Here is a 21,501-nt window from a genome sequence, read left to right as displayed (position 1 = left end):
TGGGGTTGGTAATGGTATGGGGTTGAAGGTAGGTGGGGTTGGTAATGGTATGGGGGTTGGTATGGGTGGGGTTGGTAATGGTATGGGGGTTGAAGGTAGGTGGGGTTGGTAATGGTATGGGGGTTGAAGGTAGGTGGGGTTGGTAATGGTTTGGGGGTTGGTAATCGTATGGGGGTTGGTAATGGTATGGGGGTTGAAGGTAGGTGGGGTTGGTAATGGTATGGGGGTTGGTAATGGTATGGGGGTTGGTAATGGTATGGGGGTTGAAGGTAGGTGGGGTTGGTAATGGTATGGGGGTTGGTAATGGTATGGGGGTTGGTAATGGTATGGGGGTTGGTAATGGTATGGGGGTTGAAGGTAGGTGGGGTTGGTAATGGTATGGGGGTTGAAGGTAGGTGGGGTTGGTAATGGTATGGGGGTTGGTATGGGTGGGGTTGGTAATGGTATGGGGGTTGAAGGTAGGTGGGGTTGGTAATGGTATGGGGGTTGAAGGTAGGTGGGGTTGGTAATGGTTTGGGGGTTGGTAATCGTATGGGGGTTGGTAATGGTATGGGGGTTGAAGTTAGGTGGGGTTGGTAATGGTATGGGGGTTGGTAATGGTATGGGGGTTGGTAATGGTATGGGGGTTGAAGGTAGGTGGGGTTGGTAATGGTATGGGGGTTGAAGGTAGGTGGGGTTGGTAATGGTATGGGGGTTGAAGGTAGGTGGGGTTGGTAATGGTATGGGGGTTGGTAATGGTATGGGGGTTGAAGGTAGGTGGGGTTGGTAATGGTATGGGGGTTGGTAATGTATGGGGGTTGAAGGTAGGTGGGGTTGGTAATGGTATGGGGGTTGAAGGTAGGTGGGGTTGGTAATGGTATGGGGGTTGAAGGTAGGTGGGGTTGGTAATGGTATGGGGGTTGAAGGTAGGTGGGGTTGGTAATGGTTTGGGGGTTGGTAATCGTATGGGGGTTGAAGGTAGGTGGGGTTGGTAATGGTATGGGGGTTGGTAATGGTATGGGGGTTGGTAATGATATGGGGGTTGAAGGTAGGTGGGGTTGGTAATGGTTTGGGGGTTGGTAATGGTATGGGGGTTGGTAATGGTATGGGGGTTGGTAATGGTATGGGGGTTGGTAATGGTATGGGGGTTGAAGGTAGGTGGGGTTGGTAATGGTATGGGGGTTGAAGGTAGGTGGGGTTGGTAATGGTATGGGGGTTGGTAATGGTATGGGGGTTGGTAATGTATGGGGGTTGAAGGTAGGTGGGGTTGGTAATGGTATGGGGGTTGAAGGTAGGTGGGGTTGGTAATGGTATGGGGGTTGGTAATGTTATGGGGTTGGTAATGTATGGGGGTTGAAGGTAGGTGGGGTTGGTAATGGTATGGGGTTGAAGGTAGGTGGGGTTGGTAATGGTATGGGGGTTGGTATGGGTGGGGTTGGTAATGGTATGGGGGTTGAAGGTAGGTGGGGTTGGTAATGGTATGGGGGTTGAAGGTAGGTGGGGTTGGTAATGGTTTGGGGGTTGGTAATCGTATGGGGGTTGGTAATGGTATGGGGGTTGAAGGTAGGTGGGGTTGGTAATGGTATGGGGGTTGGTAATGGTATGGGGGTTGGTAATGGTATGGGGGTTGAAGGTAGGTGGGGTTGGTAATGGTATGGGGGTTGGTAATGGTATGGGGGTTGGTAATGGTATGGGGGTTGGTAATGGTATGGGGGTTGAAGGTAGGTGGGGTTGGTAATGGTATGGGGGTTGAAGGTAGGTGGGGTTGGTAATGGTATGGGGGTTGGTATGGGTGGGGTTGGTAATGGTATGGGGGTTGAAGGTAGGTGGGGTTGGTAATGGTATGGGGGTTGAAGGTAGGTGGGGTTGGTAATGGTTTGGGGGTTGGTAATCGTATGGGGGTTGGTAATGGTATGGGGGTTGAAGTTAGGTGGGGTTGGTAATGGTATGGGGGTTGGTAATGGTATGGGGGTTGGTAATGGTATGGGGGTTGAAGGTAGGTGGGGTTGGTAATGGTATGGGGGTTGAAGGTAGGTGGGGTTGGTAATGGTATGGGGGTTGAAGGTAGGTGGGGTTGGTAATGGTATGGGGGTTGGTAATGGTATGGGGGTTGGTAATGGTATGGGGGTTGGTAATGGTATGGGGGTTGAAGGTAGGTGGGGTTGGTAATGGTATGGGGGTTGGTAATGGTATTGGGGTTGGTAATGGTATAGGGGTTGAAGGTAGGTGGGGTTGGTTATGGTATTGGGGTTGGTAATGATATGGGGGTTGAAAGTAGGTGGGGTTGGTAATGGTATGGGGGTTGGTAATGGTATGGGGGTTGGTAATGGTATGGGTCTTGAAGGTAGGTGAGGTTGGTAATGGTATGGGGGTTGGTATAAGTGGGGTTGGTAATGGTATGGGGGTTGGTATGGGTGGGGTTGGTAATGGTATGGGGGTTGGTATAGGTGGGGTTGGTAATGGTATGGGGGTTGGTATAGGTGGGGTTGGTAATGGTATGGGGGTTGAAGGTAGGTGGGGTTGGTAATGGTATGGGGGTTGGTAATGGTATGGGGGTTGGTAATGGTATGGGGGTTGGTAATGGTATGGGGGTTGAAGGTAGGTGGGGTTGGTAATGGTATGGGGGTTGAAGGTAGGTGGGGTTGGTAATGGTATGGGGGTTGGTAATGTATGGGGGTTGAAGGTAGGTGGGGTTGGTAATGGTATGGGGGTTGGTAATGGTATGGGGGTTGAAGGTAGGTGGGGTTGGTAATGGTATGGGGTTGAAGGTAGGTGGGGTTGGTAATGGTATGGGGGTTGGTATGGGTGGGGTTGGTAATGGTATGGGGGTTGAAGGTAGGTGGGGTTGGTAATGGTATGGGGGTTGAAGGTAGGTGGGGTTGGTAATGGTTTGGGGGTTGGTAATCGTATGGGGGTTGGTAATGGTATGGGGGTTGAAGGTAGGTGGGGTTGGTAATGGTATGGGGGTTGGTAATGGTATGGGGGTTGGTAATGGTATGGGGGTTGAAGGTAGGTGGGGTTGGTAATGGTATGGGGGTTGGTAATGGTATGGGGGTTGGTAATGGTATGGGGGTTGGTAATGGTATAGGGGTTGAAGGTAGGTGGGGTTGGTAATGGTATGGGGGTTGAAGGTAGGTGGGGTTGGTAATGGTATGGGGGTTGTTATGGGTGGGGTTGGTAATGGTATGGGGGTTGAAGGTAGGTGGGGTTGGTAATGGTATGGGGGTTGAAGGTAGGTGGGGTTGGTAAGGGTTTGGGGGTTGGTAATCGTATGGGGGTTGGTAATGGTATGGGGGTTGAAGTTAGGTGGGGTTGGTCATGGTATGGGGGTTGGTAATGGTATGGGGGTTGGTAATGGTATGGGGGTTGAAGGTAGGTGGGGTTGGTAATGGTATGGGGGTTGAAGGTAGGTGGGGTTGGTAATGGTATGGGGGTTGAAGGTAGGTGGGGTTGGTAATGGTATGGGGGTTGGTAATGGTATGGGGGTTGGTAATGGTATGGGGGTTGGTAATGGTATGGGGGTTGAAGGTAGGTGGGGTTGGTAATGGTATGGGGGTTGGTAATGGTATAGGGGTTGAAGGTAGGTGGGGTTGGTTATGGTATTGGGGTTGGTAATGATATGGGGGTTGAAAGTAGGTGGGGTTGGTAATGGTATGGGGGTTGGTAATGGTATGGGGGTTGGTAATGGTATGGGTCTTGAAGGTAGGTGAGGTTGGTAATGGTATGGGGGTTGGTATAAGTGGGGTTGGTAATGGTATGGGGGTTGGTATGGGTGGGGTTGGTAATGGTATGGGGGTTGGTATAGGTGGGGTTGGTAATGGTATGGGGGTTGGTATAGGTGGGGTTGGTAATAGTATGGGGGTTGAAGGTAGGTGGGGTTGGTAATGGTATGGGGGTTGGTAATGGTATGGGGGTTGGTAATGGTATGGGGGTTGAAGGTAGGTGGGGTTGGTAATGGTATGGGGGTTGGTAATGGTATGGGGGTTGAAGGTAGGTGGGGTTGGTAATGGTATGGGGGTTGAAGGTAGGTGGGGTTGGTAATGGTATGGGGGTTGAAGGTAGGTGGGGTTGGTAATGGTATGGGGGTTGGTAATGTATGGGGGTTGAAGGTAGGTGGGGTTGGTAATGGTATGGGGGTTGAAGGTAGGTGGGGTTGGTAATGGTATGGGGGTTGAAGGTAGGTGGGGTTGGTAATGGTATGGGGGTTGAAGGTAGGTGGGGTTGGTAATGGTTTGGGGGTTGGTAATCGTATGGGGGTTGAAGGTAGGTGGGGTTGGTAATGGTATGGGGGTTGGTAATGGTATGGGGGTTGGTAATGGTATGGGGGTTGGTAATGATATGGGGGTTGAAGGTAGGTGGGGTTGGTAATGGTATCGGGGTTGGTAATGGTATGGGGGTTGGTATTGGTATGGGGGTTGGTAATGGTATGGGGGTTGAAGGTAGGTGGGGTTGGTAATGGTATGGGGGTTGAAGGTAGGTGGGGTTGGTAATGGTATGGGGGTTGGTAATGGTATGGGGGTTGGTAATGTATGGGGGTTGAAGGTAGGTGGGGTTGGTAATGGTATGGGGGTTGAAGGTAGGTGGGGTTGGTAATGGTATGGGGGTTGGTAATGGTATGGGGGTTGGTAATGTATGGGGGTTGAAGGTAGGTGGGGTTGGTAATGGTATGGGGGTTGGTATGGGTGGGGTTGGTAATGGTATGGGGGTTGAAGGTAGGTGGGGTTGAAGGTAGGTGGGGTTGGTAATGGTTTGGGGGTTGGTAATCGTATGGGGGTTGGTAATGGTATGGGGGTTGAAGGTAGGTGGGGTTGGTAATGGTATGGGGGTTGGTATAGGTGGGGTTGGTAATGGTATGGGGGTTGGTATAGGTGGGGTTGGTAATGGTATGGGGGTTGAAGGTAGGTGGGGTTGGTAATGGTATGGGGGTTGGTAATGGTATGGGGTTGGTAATGGTATGGGGGTTGAAGGTAGGTGGGGTTGGTAATGGTATGGGGGTTGAAGGTAGGTGGGGTTGGTAATGGTATGGGGGTTGGTAATGGTATGGGGGTTGGTAATGGTATGGGGGTTGAAGGTAGGTGGGGTTGGTAATGGTATGGGGGTTGGTAATGGTATAGGGGTTGAAGATAGGTGGGGTTGGTAATGGTATGGGGGTTGAAGATAGGTGGGGTTGGTAATGGTATGGGGGTTGAAGGTAGTTGGGGTTGGTAATGGTATGGGGGTTGAAGGTAGGTGGTACATTGTTCAGCTAAAATAGTTTCAATATATTTAATCAATATGACCCCACCTGGAAGAGGGAGGGAGAGAGGGGAAGAGAGGAGAGGAGAGATGGAGGGAGAGAGGGGAAGAGAGATGGAGGGAGAGGGGGGAAGAGAGATGGAGAAGAAGAGAGATGGAGGGAGAGAGGAGAGGAGAGATGGAGAAGAAGAGAGATGGAGGGAGAGAGGAGTCGGAGAGATGGAGGGAGAGAGGGGGAGAGGAGAGATGGAGAAGAAGAGAGATGGAGGGGAAGAGATGATAGGAGAGATGGAGGGAGAGAGGGGAAGAGAGGAGAGGAGAGATGGAGAAGAAGAGAGATTGAGGGAGAGAGGGGAAGAGAGGAGAGGAGAGATGGAGCGAGAGAGTGGAAGAGAGGAGAGGAGAGATGTAGAAGAAGAGAGATGGAGGGAGAGAGGAGACATGGAGAAGAAGAGAGATGGAGGGAGAGAGGGGAGGAGAGAGGAGAGGCGAGATGGAGGGAGCGAGGAGAGGTGAGATGGAGAGAGAGAGGAGAGGAGACATGGAGAAGAAGAGAGAGAGAGAGAGAGGCGTTGAGGTGAGGCGACTCAAGGAGATGAACAGAGGACACACACACACACACTCCTCCCTCCATCCCACAGGAGACCCATTTCTCAGGCACGGATGGCCAGCGGGAAGGGTAAGGACCCCTCCACCAGGCAATTAGGAAGAGAGAGGGACAGGGCTAATAGAACCATCACAGTCACACACACTAATAGAACTATCTCCATGGACATACACATCGCTGTGCATTTTCTTACACTACACTGACTACACTAACCTTGTCTGGTCAGTGACACAGTCACACACACACACCCCTACCGACCGACCGACTGACTGACCTATTCAACTTCCTACCTACCTACCTTACCTACCTACCTACCTACCTACCTACCTACCTTCCTTCCTTCCTTCCTTCCTTCATTCCTTCTTTCCTTCCTTCCTTCCTTGGTGTCTGAGGCAGAAAGGACACAGATCATGAATGTTTCGCTCAGACAACCATGTTGGGCTGTAGTTTCCACGGTTGGTTTTCAGTGTTGGTTTCCACTGTTGGTTTCCACTGTTGGTTTCCACTGTTGGTTTCCACTGTTGGTTTTCAGTACACTTCTCGTTTTATTTATTCTCACCACTCAAGATCAAGATGGGTTGACAAATGAGCAGGTTTTAAGGACAATAGAGAAAGAAGGAGGAGGGAGAACTCGTGAGGTGGGGAAGAGAGAACGACGCAAAGAGAGAGAGAGATCGCAGGGGGGCGAGAGAGAGAGAGAGAGAGAGAGAGAGAGAGAGAGAGAGAGAGAGAGAGAGAGAGAGAGAGAGAGAGAGAGAGAGAGAGAGAGAGAGAGAGAGAGAGAGAGAGAGAGAGAGAGAGAGAGAGAGAGAGAGAGAGAGAGAGAGAGAGAGAGAGAGAGAGAGAGGATGCAGGCAGTAATTCTGGTGACAGGCCATGCTTCATGCAAAACCTCCATGAATAAAACATTCCTCTAGCAGCCCAGATCCATTTCTCTCTATCTATCTCTTGCTCCTCTCCTCCCTCTATCTCTCTCTCACACGCCATGTTAACCCAGGGAGACCTTAATCAGCACTGTAAATGACCCATGCTCCTTGCCTTACCTCTTTCTCTCTCTCTACCACTACCTCCTCATCCCTCACTACTCATCGCTGTGTCTCTCTACCACTACCTCCTCATCCCTCACTGCTCATCCCGGTGTCTCTCTCTATCACTACCTCCTCATCCCTCACTGCTCATCCCTCTTTCTCTCCTCCGTCTCTCTCCTCACCTCTCTCTCCTCTTTCCTTCTCTTTCCTCCCTCTCCCTGCACCCTCCTCCTTCTCTACTCCCACCCTCCTCCCTCTCTCTCTCCACTTCACCTCCCTCTCTCTCCCTGCACCCTCCTCCTTCTCTACTCCCACCCTCCTCCCTCTCTCTCTCTCCACTTCAACTCCCTCCATCTCTCCCTGCACCCTCCTCCTTCTCTACCCCCACCCTCCTCCCTCTCTCTCTCCACTTCACCTCCCTCTCTCTCCCTGCACCCTCCTCCTTCTCTACTCCCACCCTCCTCCCTCTCTCTCTCTCCACTTCACCTCCCTCAGTTTCTCCCTGCACCCTCCTCCTTCTCTACCCCCCCCTCATCCCCCTCTCTCTCTCCACTTCACCTCCCTCAGTCTCTCCCTGCACCCTCCTCCTTCTCTACCCCCACCCCCCTCCTTCTCTACCCCCCCCCCCTCCTCCCCCCCTCTCTCTCTCTCTCTCTCTCTCTCTCCACTTCACCTCCCTCAGTCTGGGTGTCTCAACTGTAAAATTGGCTCATCCCTGTTTCATACATAGACTTCACGGTCAAATAGCTGCATCTTACGCAGGTGAACGTAGAGAGGAGGGAAGAGAGGGGGAAGAGAGGAGGGAAGAGAGGAGGGAAGAGAGGGGGAAGAGAGGAGGGAAGAGAGGAAGGAAGAGAGGGGGGAAGAGAGGAGGGAAGAGAGGAGGGAAGAGAGGAGGGAAGAGAGGAAGGAAGAGAGGGGGGAAGAGAGGAGGGAAGAGAGAAGAGTGAGACAAAGCACATCGTAAATGGTAATTTCTCTTAACTTCCCATGTGACTCAATGGAAGTGATCTCTACTCGTCGGTCTGTGTGACTGCAGGTTCAGGCCTCAGCTAAGCTAGCCTAAATCCACTGTCAAAAATAATCACAATAAAAAATTATTTATATAGTTATTTCTGGCTTCGGCTTGTAGGCCTGGGTACCTGGTGTAAAACATGTTGGCGCGTAACAAATGGCACCCTATTCCCTATATAGTACACTACTTTAGACCAGGACCCTATTCCCTATTTAGTGCACTACTTTAGACCAGAGCCCTATAGAACCCTATTCCCTATATAGTGCACTACTTTAGACCAGAGCCCGATAGAACCCTATTCCCTATATAGTGCACTACTTTAGACCAGAGTCCTGTTCCCTATTTAGTGCACTACTTTAGACCAGAGCCCTATGGCACCCTATTCCCTATTTAGTACACTACTTTTGACCAGAGACTTATTTGCACTCGTCAAAAACAGGGCACTAGGAAGTGAAAATGATTCAATCAACAGGACATACGGGTTGTACATCAACAGGACTAATGGGTTGTACATCAACAGGACTAATGGGTTGTAAATCAACAGGACTAATGGGTTGTAAATCAACAGGACTAATGGGTTGTACATCAACAGGACTAATGGGTTGTAAATCAACAGGACATACGGGTTGTAAATCAACAGGACTAATGGGTTGTACATCAACAGGACTAATGAGTTGTACATCAACAGGACTAATGGGTTGTAAATCAACAGGACTAATGGGTTGTACATCAACAGGACTAATGGGTTGTACATCAACAGGACTAATGGGTTGTACATCAACAGGACTAATGGGTTGTACATCAACAGGACTAATGGGTTGTACATCAACAGGACTAATGGGTTGTAAATCAACAGGACATACGGGTTGTAAATCAACAGGAACAGCAGTGGTTGTATTTGGGTCACGCCATAATCCTATATCAGTGTTAGATTTATACTTTGTTGGAGCAGCAGGATATTTCCCTGGAAATTGACTTTAGTTTCCGACATGGCACTGCAGAAAGCCTGTAGCTGAAACCAGATATGAATTGCATTCAAGTGAGTGTTCATTAAGATGGTGAGTGTGTTGTAGTGTTTGTGTGGTTATGCTGATTGCAGAAGATTGTTTGGCTAAGGACCCTCCTACAAGCACACTTCACTCAGAAGTGTACAGGCCAGTCCTAAAAACATATACACTTCAGCCCTGGAAAGTATATACTCAGAGGGAACAGAGGGTTCTTGTCTTGGCGTAATCACGGCTCTGATGTGGGAGGGTAAAGATCAGAGCTCTGACGTGGGAGGGTAAAGATCAGAGCTCTGACGTGGGAGGGTAAAGATCAGAGCTCTGACGTGGGAGGGTAGAGATCAGAGCTCTGACGTGGGAGGGTAGAGATCAGAGCTCTGACGTGGGACGGTAGAGATCAGAGCTCTGACGTGGGAGGGTAGAGATCAGAGCTCTGACGTGGGAGGGTGGAGACCAGAGCTCTGACGTGGGAGGGTGGAGATCAGAGCTCTGACATGGGAGGGTAAAGATCAGAGGGGGAGGGTAAAGGACTAAATAATTACAGATGCTAACGTACTAAAATGTTTGGGATACAGTACGTTTAGGGTTGCAAAATACCAGTAACTTTTTCTAAATACCCAGGTTTTCTAGAAATCATGGTTGCAGGATTCTGGGTTAGGGATATTCCAACCAAGATTTATGGAAAATCAGGACTCGGTCTTGTCTTGTCTTGTCTTGTCTGTCTGTGATTATTTTTATCACACCAAGTAAGTTTCCATCATATGCTATAGACTATTATACAGTATCTCAGGCTGTCTTTAGTTGTGTATAGAGTCCAAAATGCTCCCACCAGGTAGTGCAATCATGTAGATGAATACTGCCATTTGTGTCATTGTTGTTGCATGGTTGGTTAACGAGATGTAAAGTTGGTGTTCCTCGTTTGTTGGGAAAAGGTCAGTGGAAATTGAAATTGAATGAGCTAAAGCTTTATTAGAACGAACACTGACCCTTGAGAACGTTCTCTGAAGAATGGTTTGGATAGAAAACAACGTTGTCCATTTAAAATAAGATGGTTTAGATTGGAGCACTGTGGCTGTGTCCCAAATATCAAGGATTGTATTCACGGTTAGGCTGTCTTGTCTTGTACTCATTCGCAGCTAAACGCTGAATTGTAGTATGCAGACAAAATAAGAAAATTATCGATAAGATAATGGTTAGCTCGCTGAATTTATTTTTTTTTTGGGGGGGGAAAGGTATCTATTCTGATGGAAGCCTAGTTGGATGGTAGTGAAGGTATCTATTCTGACGGAAGCCTAGTTGGATGGTAGTGAAGGTATCTATTCTGATGGAAGCCTAGTTGGATGGTAGTGAAGGTATCTATTCTGACGGAAGCCTAGTTGGATGGTAGTGAAGGTATCTATTCTGACGGAAGCCTAGTTGGATGGTAGTGAAGGTATCTATTCTGACGGAAGCCTAGTTGGATGGTAGTGAAGGTATCTATTCTGACGGAAGCCTAGTTGGATGGTAGTGAAGGTATCTATTCTGACGGAAGCCTAGTTGGATGGTAGTGAAGGTATCTATTCTGATGGAAGCCTAGTTGGATGATAGTGAAGGTATCTATTCTGACGGAAGCCTAGTTGGATGGTAGTGAAGGTATCTATTCTGACGGAAGCCTAGTTGGATGGTAGTGAAGGTATCTATTCTGACGGAAGCCTAGTTGGATGGTAGTGAAGGTATCTATTCTGACGGAAGCCTAGTTGGATGGTAGTGAAGGTATCTATTCTGACGGAAGCCTAGTTGGATGGTAGTGAAGGTATCTATTCTGACGGAAGCCTAGTTGGATGGTAGTGAAGGTATCTATTCTGACGGAAGCCTAGTTGGATGGTAGTGAAGGTATCTATTCTGACGGAAGCCTAGTTGGATGGTAGTGAAGGTATCTATTCTGACGGAAGCCTAGTTGGATGGTAGTGAAGGTATCTATTCTGACGGAAGCCTAGTTGGATGGTAGTGAAGGTATCTATTCTGACGGAAGCCTAGTTGGATGGTAGTGAAGGTATCTATTCTGACGGAAGCCTAGTTGGATGGTAGTGAAGGTATCTATTCTAACGGAAGCCTAGTTGGATGGTAGTGAAGGTATCTATTCTGATGGAAGCCTAGTTGGATGGTAGTGAAGGTATCTAGTCTGACGGAAGCCTAGTTGGATGGTAGTGAAGGTATCTAGTCTGACGGAAGCCTAGTTGGATGGTAGTGAAGGTATCTATTCTGACGGAAGCCTAGTTGGATGATAGTGAAGGTATCTATTCTGACGGAAGCCTAGTTGGATGGTAGTGAAGGTATCTATTCTGATGGAAGCCTAGTTGGATGGTAGTGACAGGATTAATGATGGTGGTGGTGGTGATGATGGGAACAAGATCTCGCGGTTTATCCATGTTTCTCCAAACGTCACATTTCAAAGTGTTTTTGACACCCTGGGTCGACGACTCCTGCTTGACGTCGTTCCGTTTCTCCAAACGTCAAATCCCGAAGTTGAGGGTTAAGGTCTTGGATAGGGTGAAAACGTTATTTTAAGGGATTCGTCCCGGAAGGTTAAAACTACAACATGTAACTTTGTTGGGAGCGACCTGACCAAATTCACATAGAAATGTGTGGAATAGATCTGTCGTTCTCATTGAAATAAAGTTTTAAAAAGAGGTATATCTGTTCTAGGTGTGCTATTTCTATGCTTTCCATTCTTAATTTTTTTTTGTCTTTTACTTTCGGTTTTGTTCAGCAGCTTCAAAACATCAGAAAATACATAATTTGTGGTTATAGAAAATATATTTCAGAACAGTTTAGATGTTGCAACGATTCTATACTCCATACTGGTTTGTTTTTTTTAAATTAGGCAAACTACTGGAAGTTTATCAACCAGGAAATGGCAGAGGGATATCTGTATGGTGGGATCTTGAAGTTAATGGTTAAGGTTTGGGATAGGTTGAAAAACAATAAATGAGTGTTTGCCACTAGGATTGAACAAGTGACCTTTGGATTTGTAGTCATACGATTTTGCCCTAGCAAAACCCAAGCCTACTTAATGGCAACATAGCGCTCATTGTTGCGCCCCTGGTGGGCAGTTTTCAAGGCATTTCTCCGATGTCCTCAGGACGTGGACGTCCGTTTTCGAAGTCAATCTTGAGCGATCTGCCTGGATGATGGCGCTGGCTTTCTGGAGCTATGAAGAAGATGATAAAAATAAAAAGGAAAAGTGGACTTCCTTGTATCTCCGTCACGGTTTCAGGTGTATGTCAGAATCAAAATGTGACAGTGGAGGATCTATTGGCTATGAAAATCTTTCCACTGCTTCTCGAACATATTCAATGTGCCACCACCGTTCATGTGCGATGGCGACCTGATGCGAGAGCTCACACCTTAACCGGAAATTCGCCATCCCAAAGAGAGAGTTATTACTCTAATGTAAAAAAACTGTTGTAACACTTTACCACTTAATAAGGCAGGTTTTCATGTTTTGTTTTTTTTAGACTGACCGACAACAACAAAAACATTAGGTTATTTCGTATCAGGTGAGGTATGAGGAGAAAGCCTACAGGGTTTTAATGCGACCATGGGTAGTCTGAAGTGTTTTGATTGTGGGGGGGGGGGGGGTAAAGCAGTAGGCATGCACATACAGGGAGCGGGGTGAGTGGGGCACATGATGGATCCCTCTGTCTGTCTCCACAGCTGAGGACCAGACTCAACCCTAAACATGGGAATTGCAAGATTCATACGGTTGATGTTAATGTTGAGGATTGTTAATGTAGCCAGGTTGCCGTGGCAGGTTGCCGTGGCAGGGAGCTCAGGGGCGTCGTGAAAGTGGCTGAACTCCCGGCAGTGATTACAAAGAGCAGCTGACTATGAGGTTGATACGCCTGTCTCACAGACAGTGGAGAATGATGTGCCCAGTGTAAATACAGACACGCAGGGTGATGTGCCAAGTGTAATTACAGACACCCAGGGTGATGTGCCCAGTGTAATTACAGACACACAGGGTGATGTGCCCAGTGTTGTTACAGACACTCAGGGTGATGTGCCAAGTGTAATTACCGACACCCAGGGTGATGTGCCCAGTGTAATTACAGACACTCAGGGTGATGTGCCCAGTGTAATTACAGACACACAGGGTGATGTTCCCAGTGTAATTACAGACACACAGGGGCATGTGCCCAGTGTAATTACAGACACACAGGGTGATGTACCCAGTGTAATTACAGACACACAGGGTGATGTGCCAAGTGTAATTACCGACACCCAGGGTGATGTGCCCAGTGTAATTACAGACACTCAGGGTGATGTGCCCAGTGTAATTACAGACACACAGGGTGATGTACCCAGTGTAATTACAGACACACAGGGTGATGTGCCCAGTGTAATTACAGACACTCAGGGCGATGTGCCCAGTGTAATTACAGACACACAGGGTGATGTACCCAGTGTAATTACAGACACACGGGGTGATGTGCCCAGTGTAATTACAGACACTCGGGGTGATGTGCCCAGTGTAATTACAGACACACAGGGTGATGTTCCCAGTGTTGTTACAGACACACAGGGTGATGTTTAGCCTGGGTAGTGGGTTTAGATCATGGATCAAGCTACTGTACTCTGGGCTTCTGTTATGGTGAAATTGTGGGGGTATGCTGAGGCGGCCAGGCTGAGGGGGTGGGCTGAGGCGGCCAGGCTGAGGGGGTGGGCTGAGGCGGCCAGGCTGAGGGGGTGGGCTGAGACGGCCAGACTGAGGGGGTGGGCTGAGACGGCCAGACTGAGGGAGTGGGCTGAGACGGCTAGACTGAGGGGGTGGGCTGAGGCGGCGGGCTGAGGCGGCCAGGCTGAGGGGGTGGGCTGAGACGGCCAGACTGAGGGGGTGGGCTGAGGCGGCGGGCTGAGGCGGCCAGGCTGAGGGGGTGGGCTGAGACGGCCAGACTGAGGGGGTGGGCTGAGACGGCCAGACTGAGGGGGTGGGCTGAGGCGGCGGGCTGAGGCGGCCAGGCTGAGGGGGTGGGCTGAGACGGCCAGACTGAGGTGGTGGGCTGAGACGGCAGGCTGAGGGGGTGGGCTGAGACGGCAGGCTGAGGGGGTGGGCTGAGACGGCCAGACTGAGGGGGTGGGCTGAGACGGCCAGACTGAGGGGGTGGGCTGAGGCGGCCAGACTGAGGGAGAGGGCTCAGACGGCCAGACTGAGGGAGAGGGCTGAGACGGCCAGGCTGAGGGAGAGGGCTGAGACGGCCAGACTGAGGGAGAGGGCTGAGGCGGCCAGACTGAGGGAGAGGGCTGAGACGGCCAGACTGAGGGGGTGGGCTGAGGCGGCCAGACTGAGGGAGAGGGCTGAGACGGCCAGACTGAGGGAGAGGGCTGAGACGGCCAGGCTGAAGGAGAGGGCTGAGACGGCCAGACTGAGGGAGAGGGCTGAGGCGGCCAGACTGAGGGGGTGGGCTGAGACGGCCAGACTGAGGGGGTGGGCTGAGACGGCCAGACTGAGGGGGAGGCTGCAGGGGTGTCCACACCGGGGTCAGCTCTACTGATCAGCCATAGAATCACTGCTGTGCAGGTGGAGGCTGGTCTATGTGCAGTGGACGAGGAGAGGGGTTTGGTTCTAACTTTCTAGGTTAAATGAAATAAAGTTTGTATTTTAAATAAAGTTTGCATTGTAAATTATGTACAACTATTGGGCCAACAAAGTTTGTTTGTTTTTATCTCTTTCTTCCTCCCTCCCTCCCCGTCCCTCCCTCTCCCTCTCTCTCTCTCTCTCTCTCCCCTTCCTCCTTGTCCATCTCTCCCTCTCTCTCTTCCCCTTCCTTCCCTCCCTCCCTGTCCATCTCTCTCCCTCCCTCCCTCTCCCACCCCATCCCTCTCCCTCCCCCTCGCTCTCCGTCCCCCTCCCTCCCTGTGTGTGTGAGCATTAAGCCGCGATTTATCCTGAGACTTTAGTGGTGGTTCTTAGTTAGAGAGGCCCGTAGAGGAGCTAATTTACCCCCCAGAGGGGAGCTCAATCTTGGGCTAGTAATTAGGCCTTTCAGCCTCCTTCCTGGAGAGTAGGCTCCATCCAACGTATCTCCTCTGCTTTGTTCTATTTGCAGGAAATGGGACTGATGTTTCACATGTTTGTGTCCTCATATCACAAAGAACGCTTCGCTCAGTGGAATGCCAACGACCCTCTACCGCTATAATGTCAACTCCATGTTGTATTTCCTGAGAGGGAACGTCGTGTTGTATTTCCTGAGAGGGAACGTCGTGTTGTATTTCCTGAGAGGGAACGTCGTGTTGTATTTCCTGAGAGGGAACGTCGTGCTGTATTTCCTGAGAGGGAACGTCGTGTTGTATTTCCTGAGAGGGAACGTCGTGTTGTATTTCCTGACAGGGAACGTTATGTTGTATTTCCTGAGAGGGAACGTCGTGTTGTATTTCCTGAGAGGGAACGTTGTGTTGTATTTCCTGAGAGGGAATGTCGTGTTGTATTTCCTGAGAGGGAACGTCGTGTTGTATTTCCTGAGAGGGAACGTCGTGTTGTATTTCCTGAGAGGGAACGTCGTGTTGTATTTCCTGAGAGGGAACGTCGTGTTGTATTTCCTGAGAGGGAACGTCGTGCTGTATTTCCTGAGAGGGAACGTCGTGTTGTATTTCCTGAGAGGGAACGTCGTGTTGTATTTCCTGAGAGGGAACGTTGTGTTGTAATTCCTGACAGGGAACGTCGTGTTGTATTTCCTGAGAGGGAACGTCGTGTTGTATTTCCTGAGAGGGAACGTCATGTTGTATTTCCTGAGAGGGAACGTCGTGTTGTATTTCCTGAGAGGGAACGTCGTGTGTATTTCCTGAGAGGGAATTTGATGAATGGTACACAAGACACATGACAACATTTAACAGTAAACCATGAACATGACTAAACCATGTAGAACACTAAACCATGTCCATATAGAACACTAAACCATGTAGAACACTAAACCATGTAGAACACTAAACCATGTAGAACACTAAACAGTGTCCATATAGAACACTAAACCATGTAGAACACTAAACCATGTCCATATAGAACACTAAACCATGTAGAACACTAAACCATGTTGGTGTAGAACACTAAACCATGTAGAACACTAAACCATGTAGAACACTAAGCCATGTAGAACACTAAACCATGTAGAACACTAAACCATATAGAACACTAAACCATGTAGAACACTAAACCATATAGAACACTAAACAATGTAGAACACTAAACCATGTCCATATAGAACACTAAACCATATAGAACACTAAACCATGTTGGTGTAGAACACTAAACCATGTAGATCACTAAACCATGTAGAACACTAAACCATGTAGAACACTAAACCATGTTGGTGTAGAACACTAAACCATGTAGAACACCTAACCATGTAGAACACTAAACCATGTTGGTGTAGAACACTAAACCATGTAGAACACTAAACCATGTTGGTGTAGAACACTAAACCAAGTAGAACACTAAACATGTAGAACACTAACCATGTAGAACACTAAACAGCGTAGAACACTAAACCACGTAGAACACTAAACCACGTAGAACACTAAACCACGTAGAACACTAACCATGTAGAACACTAAACCACGTAGAACACTAAACCACGTAGAACACTAACCATGTAGAACACTAAACAGCGTAGAACACTAAACCACGTAGAACACTAAACCATGTAGAACACTAAACCATGTAGGCTACAGTATAGAGGAATAGAAGCATTCTATGCAATCACAGGGTATACGGTCTACACATGCTGTATTTGGAAATCGAAACTTCAACGTTGAAAAGGTTTGATGCTGGCACAAAACTACAACCATCTCTCTTAGATTGGAAGAACTGCGTTTGTCTTCTGATAGCAAGAATGTTTACCCATACTAAACCCAATGACTCTTACGCTGCAAATGATGTTTTGTCATTTTAACTCCTTTCTCTCCCTGTCTTCTCTCCCCTCTCTCCCCAGGGTCGTCAGGGCAGCAACCCTTGGTCCAGAATCAGACGGTAACAGAGGGGGGGACAGCCAACATGACTTGCAGGGTAGAGTACAACGACCAAACTTCCCTCCAGTGGTCTAACCCTGCACAGCAGACACTGTTCTTCGGAGACAAGAAAGGTAAGAGCAACGAGATCACTAAAGATAGACTGCAATATTCCACGTTTGTCCAGGTCCCCAAGACGTCACTATATGCCTTCTTCTTCGCAATATTTTTCTTTTTTTTTTAAACGAGTACCAAGAAATGGGATTGAACCCGCGATGCTCAGTCAAAAATCAACGTTTATCCTAGTGAGACACTATCCACATTTCCATCCACAGTTTTTATGCGAGTAAAGTCAAACCGTATAGAAAAAGAATATTATTACCAATTGTGATTGGAAATAGGAGGTTTCGTTCAAAATGTGAAAAATGCCAACAGATGATCTGTTCGTTGGACATGTTGGGATCTTTTCAAATCAAATCAAAACTTTATTCGTCACATGTGCCGAATACAACAGGTGTAGTAGACCTTTTCTGGTGAAATGCTTACTTACTAGCCCTTAACCAACAATGCAGGTCAAGAAGAGTTAAGAAAATATTTACCAAATAAACAATAGTAAAAAAATAATAACAAGTAACACAATAAAATAACATAACGAGGCTATATACAGATGGTTCTGGTACCAGTTGCAAACCGCAGTCTGGCTTTTTTTATGGTGGTTTTGGAGCAGTGGCTTCTTCCTTGCTGAGCGGCCTTTCAGGTTATGTCGACATAGGACTTGTTTTACTGTGGATATAGAGTATCCACCTGTTTCTTCCAGCATCTTCACAAGGTCCTTTGCTGTTGTTCTGGGACTGAGTTGCACTTTTCCCACAAAAGTACGTTCATCTCTAGGAGACAGAACGCGTCTCCTTTCTGAGCGGTATGACGGCTGCGTGGTCCCATGGTGTTTATACTTGCGTACTATTGTTTGTACAGATGAAAGTGGTACCTTCAGGCGTTTGGAATAGATGAACCAGACTTGTGGAGATCTACCATTTTTTTTCAGAGGTCTTTGCTGATTTCCCATGATGTCAAGCAAAGAGGCACTGAGTTTGAAGTTAGGCCTTGAAATACATCCACAGGTCCACCTCCAATTGACTCAAATGATGTCAATTAGCCTATCAGAAGCTTCTAAAGCTATGACATGATTTTCTGGAATTTTCCAAGCTGTTTAAAGGCACAGTCAACTTAGTGTATGTAAACTTCTCACCCACTGGAATTGTGATACAGTGAATTATAAGTGAAATAATCTGTCTGTAAACAATTGTTGGAAAATTACTTGTGTGATTTTGCACAAAGTAGATGTCCTAACCGACTTGCCAAAACTACAGTTTGTTAACAAGAAATGTGTGGAGTGGTTGAAAAATGAGTTTTAATGACTCCAACCTAAGTGTATGTAAACTTCTGTCTTCAACTGTATATAAGTAAATAATAATATCAATATAGGACAAAACACATCACGACAAGAGAGACAACACAACACTACATGAAGAGAGACCTAAGACAACAACAGAGCATGGCAGCAACACATGACAATACAGCATGGTAGCAACACAACATAACAACAACATGGTAGCAACACAACATGGTAGGAGCACAAAACATGGTACAAGCATTATTGGGAACAGACAACAGCACCAAGGGCAAGAAGGTAGAGACAACAACAGTTTGAGTGTTTGTTGCAGCTCGTTCCAGTCGCTAGCTGCAGAGCACTGAAAAGACGAACGACCCAGGAATGTGTGTGCTTTGTGGACCTTTAACAGAATGTGACTGGCAGAACGGATGTTTGTATGTGGAGGATGAGGGCTGCAGTAGATTTCTCAGATAGGGGGGAGGGAGGCCTAACAGGGTTTTATAAATAAGCATCAACCAGTGGGTCTTGCGTTGGGTATACAGAGATGACCAGTTTACAGAGGAGTACAGAGTGCAGTGATGTGTCCTATGAGGAGCATTGGTGGCAAATCTGATGGCCAAATGGTAAAGAACATCTAGCCGCTCGAGAGCACCCTTACCTGACGATCTATAAATTACGTCTCCGTAATCTAGCATGGGTAGGATGGTCATCTGAATCAGGGTTAGTTTGGGGTGAAAGAGGAGCGATTACGATAGAGGAAACCAAGTCTAGATTTAACTTTAGCATGCAGCTTTGATATGTGCTGAGAGAAGGACAGTGTACCGTCTAGCCATACTCCCAAGTACTTGTATGAGGTGACTACCTCAAGCTCTAAACCCTCAGAGATAGTAATCACACCGGTGGGGAGAGGGGCATTCTCCTTACCAAACCACATGACCTTTGTTTTGGAGGTGTTCAGAACAAGGTTAAGGGTAGAGAAAGCTTGTTGGACGCTAAGAAAGCTTTGTTGTAGAGCGTTTAACACAAAAACCCGGGTTGGGGCCAGCTGAGTATAAGACTGTATCATCTGCATATAAATGCCTGAGCTATGTTGTTGATGTAAATTGAGAAGAGCGTGGGGCCTAGGGTCGAGCCTTGGGATACTCCCTTGGTGATAGGCAGTGGCTGAGACAGCAGATTTTCTGACTTCATACACTGCACTCTTTGAGAGAGGTAGTTAGCAAACCAGGCCAAAGACCCCTCAGAGAAACCAATACTCCTTAGCCGGCCCACAAGAATGGAAAGGTCTACCGTATCAAAAGCTTTGGCCAAGTCAATAAAAATAGCAGCACAACATTGCTTAGAATCAAGGGCAATGGTGACATCATTGAGGACCTTTAAGGTTGCAGTGACACATCCATAACCTGAGCGGAAACCAGACTGCATACCCGAGAGAATACTATAGACATCAAGAAAGCGTGGTCAACAGCTTGTCATAAGGTACTCTACCTCAGGCGAGCAATACCTCGAGACTTCAGAATATTAGAAGACTTCTTTAATATTAGATTATCTGTTTGTGTCGGTAAAATGTATTATGTGAGAAATGGCAGTGGAAATGGCTTCATGGTCAAATATTGATCATCATATCGAAGTACACTGCATGACCAAAAGTATGTGGACACCTGCTCATCGAACATCTCATTCCAAAATCATGGGCATTAATATGGAGTGTGTCCCCCCTTTGCTGCTATAACAGCCTCCACTCTTCTGGGAAGGCTTTCCACTAGATGTTGGAACATTGCTGCTATAACTGCCTCCACTCTTCTGGGAAGGCTTTCCACTAGATGTTGGAACATTGCTGCTATAACTGCCTCCACTCTTCTGGGAAGGCTCTCCACTAGATGTTGGAACATTGCTGCTGGGATTTTCTTCCTTTCAGCCGTAAGAGCATTAGTGAGGTCAGGCATTGATGTTAAGGCAATTAGTCCTGGCTCGCACTCGGCATTCCAAATGCTCTCAAAGGTGTTCGATGGGGTTGAGGTCAGGGCTCTGTGCAGGCCAGCCAAGTTCTTACACACCTTTTTCTACAAACCACATTTGCCATAAAGTTGGAAGCACAGAATCGTCTAGAATGTCATTGTATGCTCTAGGGTTAAGATTTAAAAAACCACCCCAGACCATTATTTCTCCTCTACCAAACTTGACAGTTGGCACTGTGCATTCGGGCGGGTAGCGTTCTCCTGGCAGCCGCCAAAACCCAGATTTGTCCGTCGGACTGCCAAATGGTGAAGCGTGATTCGTCACTCCAGAGACCAATGGGGGGGTGGCGAGCTTTACATCATTAAGAATACTTTTTTCGCTAACGTTGCTTCCAGAGGCAGTTTGGAACTCAGACGATATTTACACGCTACACTCTTCAGCACACGCCGGTCCCGTTCTCGGAGCTTGTGTGGCCTACCTCTTCAAGGCGGAGCCGTTGTTGCTCCTAGACCTTTCCACTTCACAATAACAGCTCTTACAGTTGACACCCAGGGGAGGCGGGCGGCTCCTAGCAGGTCAGAAATTTGACGAACTGACTTGTTTGGAAAGTTGTCATCCTGAAAGTCACTGAGCTCATCAGTGAGGCCCGTTCTACTGCCAGTGTTTGTCTACGGCGATTGGATGGCTGTGTGGTCATGGTGATGAGCTTGATGGTCCTTTCCAAGGAATATCAAGCGTCTTATTCTGGTGACATGAGGATCGATGCTTGACTGCCGTTTGACAACAAACAAAAAAAAATCCATGGTAATAATCTCCTCCTGTAGTGTGCGTTTGGGTAAAATCACAGAGGAAGCCAAGCCTGAATTTTTTGGGGGCCATGTTGTGATAATTGCGTTGTTTTGCTCTATAACCTGTTATAGAGATACTTAGTCCATATGACACTGTGATATATAGGCCCTAAAGACCAAGACAATTAGAAGACACAGTGGCCTAAAGACCAAGACAATTAGAAGACACAGTGGCCTAAAGACCAAGACAATTAGAAGACTCAGTGGCCTAAAGACCAAGACAATTAGAAGACACAGTGGCCTAAAGACCAAGACAATTAGAAGACACAGTGGCAGAATACATTTAACCACACCTTTGTTTCATCACTAACCCTGGAGAGCAGCCTCTGTCCGGTGAAGTCCACAAAGCGTGTTGAATGCAACAAACAGTTACATGACCTACAGCAAGATCAAGCAAGGTCATGTTTCAGACATTTTTCAGACCACTAAAACAACTATTTGATTTAGAAC

The 21,501-nt window shown here is 47.8% G+C and overlaps 1 protein-coding gene across 6 annotated transcripts in view; it reads left to right on the top strand.

Moving 5' to 3' along the window:
• The window catches only part of cadm2a (cell adhesion molecule 2a), a 766,219-nt gene that overhangs the window by 477,837 nt on the left and 266,881 nt on the right, over nucleotides 1–21,501 (top strand). For all 6 annotated transcript variants that reach the window (XM_036967529.1, XM_036967531.1, XM_036967528.1 and 3 more), the window contains one exon: nucleotides 16,836–16,985. In XM_036967529.1, the coding sequence (XP_036823424.1) occupies nucleotides 16,836–16,985 (150 nt within the window). The remainder of the gene's footprint in view (nucleotides 1–16,835; nucleotides 16,986–21,501) is intronic.

This window comes from Oncorhynchus mykiss, chromosome Y (assembly GCF_013265735.2).
Source record: "Oncorhynchus mykiss isolate Arlee chromosome Y, USDA_OmykA_1.1, whole genome shotgun sequence".
NCBI lineage: Eukaryota > Metazoa > Chordata > Actinopteri > Salmoniformes > Salmonidae > Oncorhynchus > Oncorhynchus mykiss.
This window is presented reverse-complemented; position numbering and strand designations above follow the sequence as displayed.